This window comes from Harmonia axyridis, chromosome 2 (assembly GCF_914767665.1).
Source record: "Harmonia axyridis chromosome 2, icHarAxyr1.1, whole genome shotgun sequence".
In the NCBI taxonomy this organism is placed as follows: domain Eukaryota; kingdom Metazoa; phylum Arthropoda; class Insecta; order Coleoptera; family Coccinellidae; genus Harmonia; species Harmonia axyridis.
The window spans coordinates 49946943-49962127 of record NC_059502.1 but is presented as its reverse complement, the minus strand read 5'-3'; the positions used below and the strand labels follow the sequence as shown (position 1 = coordinate 49962127).

General features: G+C 32.0%; 3 protein-coding genes across 8 annotated transcripts in view; 1 reads left to right on the top strand and 2 right to left on the bottom strand.

Annotated features, from left to right (window-relative positions):
* Positions 1 to 2190: 2190 nt before the first annotated feature.
* LOC123673369 lies at positions 2191 to 2943 on the bottom strand. The gene has a single exon (XM_045607854.1). It carries the CDS (start codon positions 2941 to 2943, stop codon positions 2191 to 2193), a length of 753 nt encoding a protein of 250 aa, XP_045463810.1.
* Positions 2944 to 4551: 1608 nt separating this feature from the next.
* Positions 4552 to 6830, top strand: LOC123673709 (mitochondrial import receptor subunit TOM40 homolog 1-like). 3 transcript variants are annotated; one of them, XM_045608333.1, is made up of 6 exons: positions 4552 to 4810; positions 4876 to 5034; positions 5088 to 5350; positions 5421 to 5650; positions 6230 to 6417; positions 6574 to 6830. In XM_045608333.1, exons 2-6 carry the CDS (start codon positions 4893 to 4895, stop codon positions 6711 to 6713), a joined length of 963 nt encoding a protein of 320 aa, XP_045464289.1. In that variant the 5' UTR covers positions 4552 to 4810; positions 4876 to 4892; the 3' UTR covers positions 6714 to 6830. The 3 variants fall into 3 exon arrangements, with proteins under 3 accessions (XP_045464289.1, XP_045464291.1, XP_045464290.1); XM_045608335.1 differs by having other exon boundaries at positions 4673 to 4689; XM_045608334.1 differs by having other exon boundaries at positions 4750 to 5034.
* A 2410-nt stretch (positions 6831 to 9240) lies between these two features.
* The window catches only part of LOC123673707 (ras-GEF domain-containing family member 1B-like), a 200457-nt gene continuing 194512 nt past the window's right edge, over positions 9241 to 15185 (bottom strand). For all 4 annotated transcript variants that reach the window (XM_045608332.1, XM_045608331.1, XM_045608329.1 and 1 more), the window contains 4 exons: positions 13489 to 13894; positions 13020 to 13163; positions 11466 to 11668; positions 9241 to 11377 (listed from right to left, as the gene is read on the bottom strand). In XM_045608332.1, coding sequence (XP_045464288.1) covers positions 11128 to 11377; positions 11466 to 11668; positions 13020 to 13163; positions 13489 to 13894 — 1003 coding nt within the window. In that variant the 3' untranslated portion in view covers positions 9241 to 11127. The remainder of the gene's footprint in view (positions 11378 to 11465; positions 11669 to 13019; positions 13164 to 13488; positions 13895 to 15185) is intronic.

The window sequence follows — 15185 nt, the reverse complement described above, 5'->3', positions numbered from 1 at the left end:
CATTCCAAGTTTTTTTACACCGAGTTCTTCTGTTTTAAGATTTTCGTTCTCGGACGGAATATTTTCGAGGGACTCGATAGATTCCCTACAACATCAAGGAAAAGCTAAATATTCTGAAAATCCATTCCATATAGAACCATTTGCGAGATATATAAGTGAAAATTAATTTTTTTTTATAGATTTTCAACAGCCTGTATCTTTTTAACCGAATCGAATCGGAAAAAAAGGTAAAGGAATAAAAGTGTTTCTTTTGACCTCAGGAATCTTGAAATATATGTACAGGGTGGGCAAATTTCGATGTTTTAGCACTACAACTTTTAAACCAGAGGAGATAGACAAAATCTGATACCCACTTCTCGATCTCTTTTTCTGAGAAACTAACAAGGGTAGTATTCATTTTTGGCCACCTTCTTTTGTTTTCGAGTTATAAGCGAAAATTGGAAAAATGGCGATATCGAAAAACATCTATATCTCCGCTAATACTGATGATAGAGCTCTGAAATTAAAACATTCTACAGGCACTTTTTTACGTGGAATCCAGTGGCGTGCTCGTCTTTTCAAAAGGGTTTTTAATTACGAAACTATGACCCAAAGTTATGTTTTTTTAAATGGGAACACTATATTTCCGTGACATTTTTTGAAAGCTTAATTTTTCCTGATTTCAAAAATATATAACATCATATGGTTCGTATCAATATAAATAAAAGAAAATGGTCAAAAACCATTTTTTACCTAAGATTCTCATTATTTCTATGGTTTCAACTGTTGACGAGCACAGAAAAATTGAGCTTCCTATAACAAGAGAAGAGTCCTTCCGTTGATATGATTTTTTCTGTGATTTTTACTAATTCTCTTCGTAATTAAATTGTTCAATCATATATGCATTGTTTCATGTGCTATTTGAAATGGTATAGTATATCCAAAGTCATTTGGAGGAAGATGAATATTTCAATTATAAAAGGTTTGGCTAAGTTTCCAGAAATTCCTTTGGCCCCAGTGAATTTATTGCCTAACAATACTTTTAGATAAACCCCGGTATTTTGCAGATCGCGGTATCCACTTCAAAGAGACATCTATGGCCAAGAGTTTTTATGGAATATAGTTCAAGTGACTTTGAATAAAATATACTTGTGCGTATTCATTCTGGAGACCTATGAAAAAAATCTTCTGATGCATCCATCTCATTACAACTCTTTCGATTGAAACAATCGATCCTGTGGATCTTTTCGTTATTTCCGAATCTATTTTTAGATAAAAAATTTATAAAATATACTTACCTAGATTCGAATTTTGTATAAATTAGTAAAAAGCATAGAAATAATCAGATTGATGGAAGCACTCTTCTCTTGTTATAGGAAGCTCAATTTTTCTGTGCTCGTCAACAGTTGAAACCATAGAAATAATGAGAATCTTAGGTAAAAAATGGTTTTTGACCATTTTCTTTTATTTATATTGATACGAACCATATGATGTTATATATTTTTGAAATCAGGAAAAATTAAGCTTTCAAAAAATGTCACAGAAATATAGTGGTCCCATTTAAAAAAACATAACTTTGGGTCATAGCTTCGTAATTAAAAACCCTTTTGAAAAGACGAGCACGCCACTGGATTCCACGTAAAAAAGTGCCTGTAGAATGTTTTAATTTCAGAGCTCTATCATCAGTATTAGCGGAGATATATATGTTTTTCGATATCGCCATTTTTCCAATTTTCGCTTATAACTCGAAAACAAAAGAAGGTGGCCAAAAATGAATACTACCCTTGTTAGTTTCTCAGAAAAAGAGATCGAGAAGTGGGTATCAGATTTTGTCTATCTCCTCTGGTTTAAAAGTTGTAGTGCTAAAACATCGAAATTTGCCCACCCTGTACAAGACAAAAGAATTGAAAAGAAAGCTGGAAACGCAAGTCCAGCAAGATGAACATAATGTGAATTAAGGTCATTCTACTGTGATGTGACTAACAAGTAGTTCACGGCCAAGGACAAAAAAAAGGGAAATAAAAGACAAGGAATACACATTTATACAATTTATTTTCAACTCACTAAGACAGTAGATAATCTCTTTCTTTATCGTGGTTTTAAGGGCGTTGGGCACTCTTGGGTCCACTGAAGGTAAAATTTCGTCGTGAACAGGCAGCGCGTCGATGGGCTGGGATCAATTTATTTACCCTAGTGAAGGCCCCTCTCGTTTCACGAGGCGTATTTGCAGGGCTTTCTGCACGTAGTAGACTTGGCTCCAAATCTCCAATGATACCAGCAGTTGCCGTCGAATGGCTGTAGACTTCGACTGTGGCTTCTTGGACGGTGCTGGGAACGATCTCCGCTTCTGTTTCTCCGGGATCGGTCTGCGTGGGTTGCCAGCTCCGCTCTCAGGGTTGCTATTTCCTGATTGAGTCCTAGGGCGATCTGTGCGAACTTAGCGCTGATGATGGCCTCTATGCTCGCCGTCTCGTTTAGCTTTTGGACGGGAGGTCGGGAAGCTTCCATTATATTGTCTGCGTGAACTGCTAAGTCTTGGAGACTGATGTCTTTGACGATGGCCAACGACACCTGGACACTCTTGGGCAGACGTTTCATCCATAGAGATTTCATCCGGCTCTCCGGAATGGTTGGATCTGCAAGGCCCTGTAGATGGCGAAGAAATTGCGATGGCTTTCGATCTCCTATTTCTTCACGCTCCAGGCGTCGGTTTTTCTCTTCTTGAGTGGCACACAGACGTCTAATCAGCTCCGTCTTCAACTTGTGGTAAGCCCCGTCGGTAGGTGGATTCATGATGATATATCTCACCTCAGTTGCATACTTGGCTGGTAGGGCACCCACGATATAGCCAAATTTAATTCGGTCCTGTGTCACCCCCGCGCTGTAGAAACTTGCTTCAGCCATGGCAAACCATAATTCAGGATCGGCGGCGATAAATTCTGGCACCTGGACTTCTTGCGACATTTTTCTTCGGATTTCTTTTTTTGCTTCACGTTGCGCTTCTTTTTCAAATCACGTCAGTCACCAATTTGTTGGTTGTGGTCCTTCTACTGTGACTACTGACTACTTGTTCACGGCAAAGGACAAATAAGGAAAATAACAGAAAAAGGCCTACACACTTATACAAATTTATTTTCAACCCAGTAGATAAAACTTTTGTTTACCGTGGTTTTAAGGGCGTTGGGTATTCTCGGGTCTACCGCAGGTAAATTTTCGCCGGTCTCGGGTACAGACTACAGATGTGGGAACTGGGAATCTTCGATCGACTCGTTGTCGGAGGTATTTCTATTTACCGCTGTTCGTTGCAAGTGTTATCCATATGCTGTGCCTGTGCATTTTCGGAGACTAAAACGAATTGAAGTTTTAGCCCTGAATTTCCTAGTTTTATGGGCATTCTAGCCGTATTCATATTGACCATCAGCATAGCCTACATGCAGATCACTTAGGGGCGTGGTTTTGCTTATTCGACGGTTTTACTCCGAACTCTACCGTTTCTAGAATTTTCTTTTTGAAATTGAACTATCGGACTTGGAATCCTTTTGAGGGAATTCTTAGAATCCCTACAGTAATAATAGAGACTATGAATACATGTTCCTTGTGACTGAAATACCTTCATCTGATTAATGTTCGATTTTTCAACGAAACCATTCCGAATCTCTTAGCATGAGTAGGGGGGGGGGGGTGGTAAAGACACCCTCGTTTTTCTCGCATTTTCAAATGAAGGACTATACTAATATCAAGATGAGACTTTCTCTAAAATTTCTGCTTTTTGATAAGCTTTGTTCCATTACCACTATAAATTTTTTAGCGAGGGGATGAGGGGATAAAAAACACTCTTGTTTTTCTCGCATTTTTAAATGAAGGATTCCCACTATTAAGATGGGACTTTTTGTAAAAATTTTGCTTTTTGATAAGCTTTCTTCTAATATCAATATGAATCTCTTAGCAAGGGAATAAGGAGGTGAAAAGCACATTTATAGTCTTCGACAAATACACGACAATTACTCATAGCTTTTTCGGGGGCATCCGTTCATGATTTTTGAGTGGCACTCCTAACTCAATATTAAGTAGGCAGGGCTACCCTCTAGAAAAAAATTAAGGGGGCCACAAATTTTTTTCTTCCATTATAAATTCCAGACAAATTTTGGAATATGTTTCATCAATTTTTGAGAAAGTGGTTTTGGCATCTTTATAGGGATCATTTCTCTCTCTATCGACTTCACTGTGTTTTGTGGTGCAAACCACAAAACATAATTGCAAATCATGGTGCAAATATTATTATTATTGCACTAGGCGACTACTATAGTGCTATGCCATAACTGATGAATTAAAGATAAATATAAATCTGTGGCGCATACCACAAAACACATTTAAGCAAACGTCGAAGAAAGGTCTTCTAAAGATAGATGATCGAAATGGATTATGAACTACTTTGCTAAATTGGAATATGGTACAAAAATTTGAGGAATCTTTATTTTCACCTAACTCAAATGGAAATTCATACCAAAAAATTTAACGCAAATGTCAATGAATTGAAAGTTGACGTCACTTTCCAGTTTTCACCTTTAGATGATAAAATCCAGAAAAAATGAAACGAATACTTTCATGACTAATAGTAGAATAGTTCGAATTTAAAGATTAATAAATGTAATAAATGAGGAAGATAACGCAACTTTTGTTCGAATCTGACCGATCGAAGTAGTCAACTTTGTACGTAGTTCACGACGTTACGTTCCTTTAAAATCAAAGTGTCATTCCGAAATTAGAAAAATGTCCTTTTCTATCTGATTGGTTAGGAAACTAATCTTTTCAAAGGTTCTTTGTGGTTGATGTAAATTATATTAATCTTGTGTACAATAAGTAATTTTTAAAGAACTTCCCATTTCATTATTTCAGAAAATTAATCTTCAGAAATGGGTAATGTACATGCGTTTTCTGCAGCACCGCCGCCACCTAACCCTGGGATGCCATTCACTAAAGATGTAGAGGAAAAGAGTGAAACAGAAAAAATCGAAAATCCAGGTCCTCTGGATGAAATTCATAATAAATGTAAAAGTATGTATTATTTTCAGATCTTAAATTGCATCCTTTAAATGGATTATTTGCAGATATATTTCCTACATGTTTCGAAGGAGCTAGAGTAATGCTCACTAGAGGCTTAAGCAACCACTTTCAGATATCTCATACAATTAATATGAGTTCAGTTACCCCAAGTGGTTACAGATTTGGAGCAACATATGTAGGTACTAAGCAATTATCGCCTTCAGAAGCTTATCCAATTTTATTAGGAGATATTGATCCTTCGGGAAATTTGAACGCAACCATAATTCATCAGATTTGTAATAATGTTCAAGCTAAATTTGGAGCCCAGGTACGTCAATATTTTTTAGATTCACACTTCACAATCAGTATATGTTTTGACACTAAGAATAATTCTTCAGGTCCAAAATTCCAAGTTTACAGTTGGACAGTTAACTATGAATTACAAAGGTTCTGACTACACTGCCAGTTGTACTGTGGCTAACCCAAATATAATTAATAACTCTGGAGTTGTTGTATTACATTATCTTCAGTCGGTAACTCCTCGTTTAGCATTGGGAACAGAACTTGCCTATCAAAAGGGAGCAGGAGTACCTGGTGGACAGATTGCTTTATTGAGTGCAGCAGCAAAGTAAGTTGAAAAATTATGAAATTTGGGAATGGTATATGTTGAATTAGAGTGATTGATACTATGTTGTTTCATCAAAAGTTAAATAACTTTTTTTTTTTTCAAAAGCTATGTTTGTCTGATCAGGCCAATATTTGATTTTCCTGATTTGACATTATACTTTGCTGATTACTTAAAAAAAAAAATTCTGTGCTGTCTTTAAGATGAGAGAAAGCTATTTTCAATAGCAAGGCACACACGTAAGGTAATTTTGGAAGATTTGATCTGAAGCCGATCAGATCGCTCTAATTATCTGTCAATTAATGCGCAATGACAGTCCCAGTTGTTGAACGATCTGGACTGTCAGAGTTCTCTCCCTCCATCCAATTCCCTTGAACTTCGAGAGAATTTGCCACTAATTAGACGAGATATGTATGTTAATAATGATCAGTGACTAACCAGATCGGCGGTAGCGGAATGACATATCTGGACTGCAGATCAGATGGCTTAGAAATACTTCTGTGCCTTGCTATTGAATTTAATTTGGAAAATAGTGCATTATGCAACTCTATAACAAGAAACATAATGTTCAATTTTTTTTAGATATTCTACTGATTTATATCAAGTTTCTGGTACTTTGGGAGTATCAGGCGTTCATTTATGCTACTATCAAAAAGCAAGTAAACAATTACAAATCGGAGTAGAATTGGAAGCCAATCATAGAATGCAGGAATCAGTGGCTTCTATTGGGTATCAAGTTGATTTACCAAAGAGTGAACTTGTGTTCAAAGGTAAGTGTCCTTTAAATTAGACAGAATGCAGGTTTATTTTATAATATTTGTTGTATAAATAATCAGGATTTCCATTAATATCTTGATTCAATTAGTTCTAGAATTAGATCGATTATATTGCATCTAATAAAATAAATATACTATCTTTTCTTCCAGGTCATATTGACTCTAATTGGTCTGTAGGAGCTGTATTAGAGAAGAAGCTAGTACCATTACCTTTTACTTTAGCATTGAGCGGTCTTTTAAATCATCAAAAAAATCAATTCCGATTAGGAATTGGCATATTAATAGGATGATTTTTCCAATAAATTGCAATGACTTATAAAATTGATTGTGCATTTCTACATTCAATTTGATTTCAATTGATAATATTTTCAGATGTAAATGGATGCAATTATAGAAAATCAAATTTTGTTGTATTATATTTACTAAAGTTAATTTTGAAGGAATACTATTTCCTTCATTAAAGTAAGTTCATCATAAACTTTTTTATATCTGATTTTTTAATATATGTGAGAGTAATGATCTTTAAAGACATTTGTTATTCAGTTTTTAAAAGTGTAGAAGAAAGTTATTGTAAGAGAATATGATCAGATGAAAGTGATTAAAATATTGTTGATGAGAAAAAATCTTTTAATTGTTTATGTTTATTACCTTTAATTATGTGTGATTTGAATACCTGATTAGAAAATCAAAATTAGTTTAATTTTATAGAGGTAATTTTATCGATTTGATTATAATATTTTTCATTATTAGATTACCTTTATCACTTTTTCATTACTATAATACCTTTATAGCATTAAAATGCTAGTTACAACAGAGAGTCAAATTAATAAACATCATTTAAAAATGGTTCTTTACATATGGAATCAACAACTTTCTGAATTTCTTATATTACAATATTTTAAAATACTTGGCAATTGATTATAGTATGTTTAACCTTTACTATAATATGTCTTGTACACCAATAGCATGAAAGTACAGAGATCATTGAATCACAATCAACGACAATAACTCTTGAAGATGCCAAAGACCGGTGAAAAGTTGTGAACAATGACTGCCAAAATATTGATATACTGAAAGTTAAAAATTAAAATTCCTTCAAAATTATTTATTATGTTCCAATACCTGATAGTCAGGATTCTGAATTAAAAATGGGTTACTAAAAAAGTTGAATAATTTTTGGTAGGGCTACAGAATGCCATGATGAATATTTAACAATGCATCAATGACAAATAATTGTGCATCCATTGTCGAAAATTTGAATGGAAAATATCTAAATGGAAGAGAATATTCAAATGCTTTCATTTTGGAAAACTAATTACATATTCATCTACGATACCTCTGATAAGGGGATACTTACCATTCTGTAGAGTAGGTAAAAAAAGTACCAAATTTAACACATATACAGGGTGAGTCAATTGTACTTAATCAGTCAATAACTCTTGTAAATTTTGGGCTAGGAGAATTATTAAAATTTTGACGGAATCGGCAGTACTCTGCGTATAAGCTTGAATTATTTTTGACTCTACAGGCTGGTCTGAAAGTGGTAAGACAAAATAGCACCTTGTTATTTCGAATGAGAATGTCCAATTTTCACTCCCTAAAATTCTGATTTCCAAATACCGCACTTGTCATCATTTATCTGTGTTATTTTTTGGCGAAAATTTTCATGAATACAATGGTTTAAACTAGATATCATAACTTGAAAACCGTTCCAGATAATTGTTTGATTTTTTCACTAAATTTCCGAAAAGTTTTCAAGTCTTCTGCAAATTTATGGATCAATTTACAGGTGGTCCAAAAAAAAACTGCAATTTTAAAAAAATGTCAGTAAGTCTATTTATTCAATTGGCATGCCCTGAATTTTTTTGTGTTAGAAACTATTCTAGAAGTTTTCGCTTTCATAACAACTTCATTAAACGCCTATATATAAATGGATATTTAAGGTATCTCATAAAAATAATGAAGTCAAAAAACTCAATGTCTTTAAAACGGATGACATTTTTGAATAACCGATAAAAGAATGCTCTTCGACTAATCTACAGATAAAAAACTGCATTGAAAAATATAGGGTATCCATTTAAAAACAATCAAATTTCTCTATACCTTTGAAACGGTAATTTTGAATTATATTCTCTGCATTTCAGATTTAGTTAAAGAGGCGAATTCTACACACCAACTACAGAATAATTGAAATAATAGAGCCTAATTTACAGGCCTGTGTTTGTAAAGGAAGCTGACTTTGAGAGATTGTTTCATGGTCTATTAACTTCCACTGGTTTGGATGTGGGGCTATCACAAGGTAGAGGTTTATAGAGCTCTAAAACACTTGAAGACCTCAATACAGCATTGAAAAGATTCCTGAAATCAACATGCTGGAGTTATAGGAAGCTTATACAAAAGACCGCAAATATACATATATTACCAGGAGCAGCTATTTGAAAATTATAATTATTGAACTAAAATACATATCCCTCCAGAATAAAAAATAATTTATTTTGGTATTTAAAATGGGGGAATTTTAGTGGTTGCATCCTGTATATAATATCATCATATTCAATATAATCTATAATTCGGGATTTAGATTTTTTTAAATATTTTTATACAAGTATTTTGCGGGTCATATTTGATGAGATGATGCTTTCATCTTATGATGAAACTTTCATCTTCATGTTTATTCAGTTTTGATAACTATCTTTGTTCTAAATGTATATTACATTAAATAGTTATTAAATATCAGAACTGAATGGTGCAATGCTGTTACGAATCCTTTTTAAAGTTTGGAATTGGCGTGAACTATCATACAATAATGAATTCAAATAGATTTTACAACAGTTTAATTTATATAAAAGATCTCTTACATTACAATTAGTTATTAATTATTACAATACAACATTGACTAGAATACTGATAGATTAGTCTTTAAAATATTTTTGCAGCCTATATGAATATGGAACAATGTTTGATGAGAGGAAACTTTTAAGAAATATTCTTCATAGGTTGGTTTAATTAAATATTTGATCAATTTTGAATGTGAATCGCTCATTGTAGATTGACACTTTCTGGAGAATTTATTTCTGATTTTTTTTAAATACTTTGAAAATATTTCAACAGGTTATGTGGTATATACCTATTTTAAATCACAAATGAGGAGTCCAACAAGAGACATTCTTTGAAAGAATACATGTGTAGCAAGAAAATATTAGGTATTTATTTAAATATGGAGATATTGTTCTCCGAACCTATCGATCTATTAAATTAAACAGATTTTTTTCACATTTTCTGCCCCATTGATAGATATCTCATAAGATATCTATCAACATCTATCTATAAAAAAGAACCGATTTCAATTTATTCAGTGTTTGTTGAAGTCAAGAATTAATACAGTATTTGTTGACTCTTATAAGTTTTCCAATAGAAACATTTATCTTTCAAATAGTTATCTTTCTTATAAGAGAGATAACTATTCGGAATGTTTCTATTGGAAAATTTATGAGATTCAACTTACTTTGTATTAATTCTTGACTTCAACAAATAGTGAATAAATTTAAATTGGTTCTGTTATATCTTAGTTCATACAATATAAAATAGCAATCAACTTATCAAAAGTGTGAAAACTGTGAGTTATCCATTGGACTTATTTTATAGTAATAAATATTAACACAAAAATAAATGTTTTAATACTACTGAATGAAGAGATAACAATTGAATTCCAAATTTAATCTTAATATCTATTAGCAATACTGTTATATGTTGGTCAATATCATTGATCTGTTTTAAGTACATCAAATTGTATAAAATATTAGGCATCGTAATAAATTATTCACAAGACAAAAAAATATCTATTAGAGCACTCAGTATAAAATATGTCTAAAAATTCACATCACACATTTTTGGAAACAACAACACTTTAGTTTGAAACTATAGGAAATGCATTTAATTGATCACTTTAATGATCTTTTTTCAGGTGAGATGGCAAGGAGTGAAAAGACTAAATTTAGAATATTTTCATAATACAATATTTAAATAAATGTACCTTTTCATTGGAAGAAATTTTATATATTGGATTCAGAGGAAATATTACTTGATGTAAACAGAAGATTTTGAAAATTAATGAAGGATTATTCATTCATTTTCAGATTATTGAAAATTTAAAATATTTGAAGTGAAAGGAAAATCTCTATAAACACTCAATTTGAGATTAATGCTAATATATTAACCATAGCTTGCTCAATCTGCTCATTTCCCTACATATACAAAATTTTATATACATAATATAATAAAAAACATCAAGATGGCAATACTTAATAATATCCATTAGTTTAGACTCTTATAAAGCAGTTTTACTTACATATAATTGTGCAGTTTGAACTTGTTCTAAAATATCATAAATCACAAATGTTCGAAAACAAAATTTTGTACAAACATATATAAATATATACAAATAACTTATAACAAACAATAATAAAAAGATTTTCTGTAAAATCAGTTGCTAGAATTAATTCAAAATTTTTGAAGTGCTCATGTTTGAGTAAGGTATATAGATTTTAAGGCTTTTCTCATTTCATTATGAAATATTAAAATATACGAGTATCTAATCAAAGATGATGACACTCAAATTTATGGTATTTGCATGATCTTCAATTACACATCCCATATATAAGAAATAATTACTTCATTTCATTGGCAGAACGAAACAAAATAAAATTAAAGAGTAGTGGTGCTGTCAGCTTTTAGGCTTTTACATCTTTCTTTTTCCTGATTATTTTCAGGAGGTTCACAATCAAAGCTAGCTAAGGCTAAGGAATTTTCATTCAGAATTGTACCATGTTGAAGTAGAGATAAAATTCGTACATCTCTCTCGAATGGACAGGCAACTTGTTTCCATGCCATAAATTCTGTAACTTGTTTTGCTAGTTGCCAAAACTTTTCAAAGTTGATGTGACCATTTGGTAGCCTGAAATTTATTTTCAAAAAGATAAATAAACAATTTCTCAAACAGAATTTGATTAGAATTTATCAATTATCAAGGAAATGTAAAATACCTGTTCGAGCATCCTTGATTCAAAAAGTATAAATCTTTTACTAGAAGGCTGAAAAAGGGTATAACTATCCTTTGACGTTGATCTGTTGCTCCTGCACTTCTCCACATAGCAGCTTTTAAAGTACTTCTATAGCTGCTGAAATTACTACTAGGATCCATTTGATGTTCTAAGATGGCAAACTTCCCAGAATGAATTTTATTCCACTGAAAAGATTAAACATTCATATATATATATATATAGGGTGCTTCAATTTCAAGTTCGACTGCCTATTAGACATTTCTGCAAAACGAAACCTATTTGAAATCTAATAATTTGGAATATGATATTGTTCTTAATTACCTATCCATCTTAAATATTTCCGAAGCTCCGACAGTTTCTGTGATACAAGAAATGAAAAAAAAAAATTAATTTTGTTTTTTAGATATTTTTAACATTTCCATTCTCAATCACTACTTGTTGCGTTTTAGAAATATTAAAAAAAGATAATTTCCATATATAATCTATATTATGTGAATTATTTTTACTGTAAATATCCTCTGCGTGAACTCGATTCACTCTTTCGGAGTAGAATGATGTAGGCATATAGTACGTTTTCGAATTTGAGCAACATTCAAATATTGTGCAAAAAATTGTGAACAAAATTTGATCATACCTTTGGATTTCCAAATAGAAACCAACCTTATTTTTTTATTATTGCGTTGGAATCTATAGTGAAAAATAATGATAGTGTTCAAATATGATTATGCATTTCAATTTAGTAATTATATGATAGATTCATGCAACGTTTCTAAGAAAGAAGAACTATGAAAAAGAACTAATGGTAGATTTATGCAACATTCCTCAGAAAATATTACCAAGAACTAAGAACTCTACCAAAGCATTGTGTAGTGTTTATGCACTCTCTAACTACTTTCTATTAGCTCCATAGTTTAATGTTTGACTTGATAAAGATTGTGAAAAAATAATTTTTATTTTTCAGATACACCGAATACTTTTCTTGGATAATCATGAATTATGGAACATGAAACAATAAAAAATAAATTCATAAAGCCTCAAAAAACCTCTAAATGAATGAATTTGGGAACAAAATCGTATTTGGACTCTTGTTTTTCTCCATATAATCCAACGCAATCATAAAAAAATAGGGTTTCATTTTGGAAATTCGAAAAAGTGAATCCAGTTAATGCGTAGGATATTTACAGTGAAAATAATTTCCATAATAGCCTATGAAAATTTTTGTTTTGTTTTTTTTTTTGAATATTTTGAAAACTATTAGGACTTACGCCTTAGTAAAGGAAATAAAAAGAAAGTTTTTTCAGACGTTTTTTATCTCTTGTATAATCGGAGGTGCCGAAGCTTCGGAAATAATTTGAGTCAATAGAGAATTACGAACAATATCATATGCCAAATTTTCAAATTTTAAATAGGCCGCATTCTCTAGAAACGTCCAATATTGGCAGTTGAACTTGGAACACTTTGCATATATGTATAGGTTTTATATAAGTATAATCTTGAATTTAAAAAAAAAATTGAAAAGATAAGAGAAAATCCTACCGTCTTTTTTAGTCTAGATATTGGAGACATGTTCAGTCCTGATATAATGGCCATCAGGCTGTTGAAGTTGCCAATATTGAAACATTCCCTGCCAGTTTCAATCCAATACTCCATCATTCGCACTCGCTGTTTTTTCTTCTGATACTGAAAGGGAGAACAAATAATATGAAGAAAATATTTGACATTTCCACATCACTTCACTTCCCATATATTTTATGAAATAAAATTTCAACTACTGTAGTAAAACATGTGTTGAAAGGGGAATTTATTTTGATTCCAATCAAAAGACAGAATTTTATGATGAATCATTAATAATAACTTGGTTTATTACAACAAATTTACTTGCAAATTTAAATTTAATCTTTATGGGTTTAATTCATGAGGTTTACAAATTGGAAACAAACTATTCAAAATAAAAAATGGTTAAATCGCTTCGTTACAGCTTTACATTTAAAGAAAGGATACTTACTTTACAAACTTGTGTCGCTACAAAATAGCTGAGTCTATTGAACCATTGAACATACTGTTCCAAATTTCTTGTTTTTTTCATATCCTTGAATGACGTCTCCAGTAAAGGATTCTCTTTCGCAAACGCCTGAACAAACTCCTCAGGACCAATAAAAGATAATCTTTCTAATTCCAATTGAGTTAACTGTTGTGCTAGAGTTGATGGAAAAGGGCAAATTTCTGTAATGTCATCAGTGAAGTCCTCCAAGGGCACTTGAGATTTCTCCAGTGATTTTTCATAGGTTTCTAATGATGTTAAGCGTTGAAGAAGGTTGTGAAGTATGGAAGAAACATTAGTTCTTAGGCTTGGGTTGAGAATACAACATTGCTGGGTCATTGTTTGAACATGTTGCATCACCCTTTCATCTCTGGAATTCAAGTTGGATTATTTTTAATAATTATATAAATGTCATTTTTCATATTGGGAGATACTGAAAGATATGGATTCAATGAGACGACTGGTTTAAGCAAAGTCGAGAAAACATTAATACTCCATAGTGGTAGCTTTGAATATATTTAAATAATATACATAGTAGAACATCGGTAGTTTCGTAAAAATGATTCTCAAACCAGATTCTTGGACCTCCCTCGTAAATTGTAAAATGAACATTTATCATGGATTTTTTTGTACCTACATTTAATTTTTATTTCTTTCACTTGTGCACATGTGCTAGACATACAGAAATGTATAAAAAATAATTTGTTTTAATTTTACTTAGGTACCAATGTCTTAAAAGTGGTTCATATCGATTTAGCGTGTTTGAGTGGTTATTGAGTTTTTGTTTGCAAATATGCCTAGCAATAGATACCTACTGTTCAATAAAGCAAGAATAGTGGATATGTTTTTTTTGTACCAGGAAACTAACAGCGTTCACTGGAGACGTGGAACTGGGCGTTATAGGTTAACTAATGCAAGAGAAGATCAGTATCTAGCAGGATATGTACAGGGTGATTGTTTATATTTTACTCAATAGCTATCTCAGTTAATATTGGTCCTAAAAAAAACGTTTAAATGGACAAAATGAAGCATTTTTATGGGGATTTAAAACCATGAAGAATTAAAGCAGAATAACTAAAAAAATTATTCAATATATCCGTTACAATAGATCAGGTTAGATTGAAATTTAATAAGAATATATAAAATAATCACTTGAATGTTCATGCCGAATTTGAGGGATTTTCGTATCATTAGAATAATCTATATAAAATAAACTACAACATAATACATTTACAGTTGTGGGACTCCAACAAGCGCTCGAAAGCTATTAAGCCAATTGAAAAGTCTCAGGTCTGATGCACACATGGTTGTGCTAATATTAAATCCATATGATTTTTAGTTAGAACCAACCTCCAAACGATGCGTGTCAAAATTTGACAGCAGTCCAACCATTAGTTTGTGAGATATTGCGTTGTGAGTGTAGCTACTTTTGTTCTTTGAAAAAAGGTGAAAAAAAAGAATTTCGTGTGCTGACAAAATATTGCTTTTCGAAGGCAAAAAATACAGTTGAAGCCAAACCTTGGCTTGATGAAGAGTTTCCGGGGTCTGCACCAGGAAAATCAACCATCATTGATTGGTATGCTAAGTTTCAACGTGGTAAAATGAGCACCGAAGACGGCGAACGCAGTGGACGCCCAACTGAGGCTGTCACCGACGAAAAA

Bases quoted from the DNA above. Each gene is read 5' to 3' on its own strand.
- LOC123673369 (XM_045607854.1), bottom strand. From the start codon at position 2,943: ATGTCGCAAGAAGTCCAGGTGCCAGAATTTATCGCCGCCGATCCTGAA.
- LOC123673709 (XM_045608333.1), top strand. From the start codon at position 4,893: ATGGGTAATGTACATGCGTTTTCTGCAGCACCGCCGCCACCTAACCCT. The intron at 5,035-5,087 runs GTATGTATTATT...GATTATTTGCAG, and splicing joins AATTCATAATAAATGTAAAA to ATATATTTCCTACATGTTTC. The intron at 6,418-6,573 runs GTAAGTGTCCTT...CTTTTCTTCCAG, and splicing joins GAGTGAACTTGTGTTCAAAG to GTCATATTGACTCTAATTGG.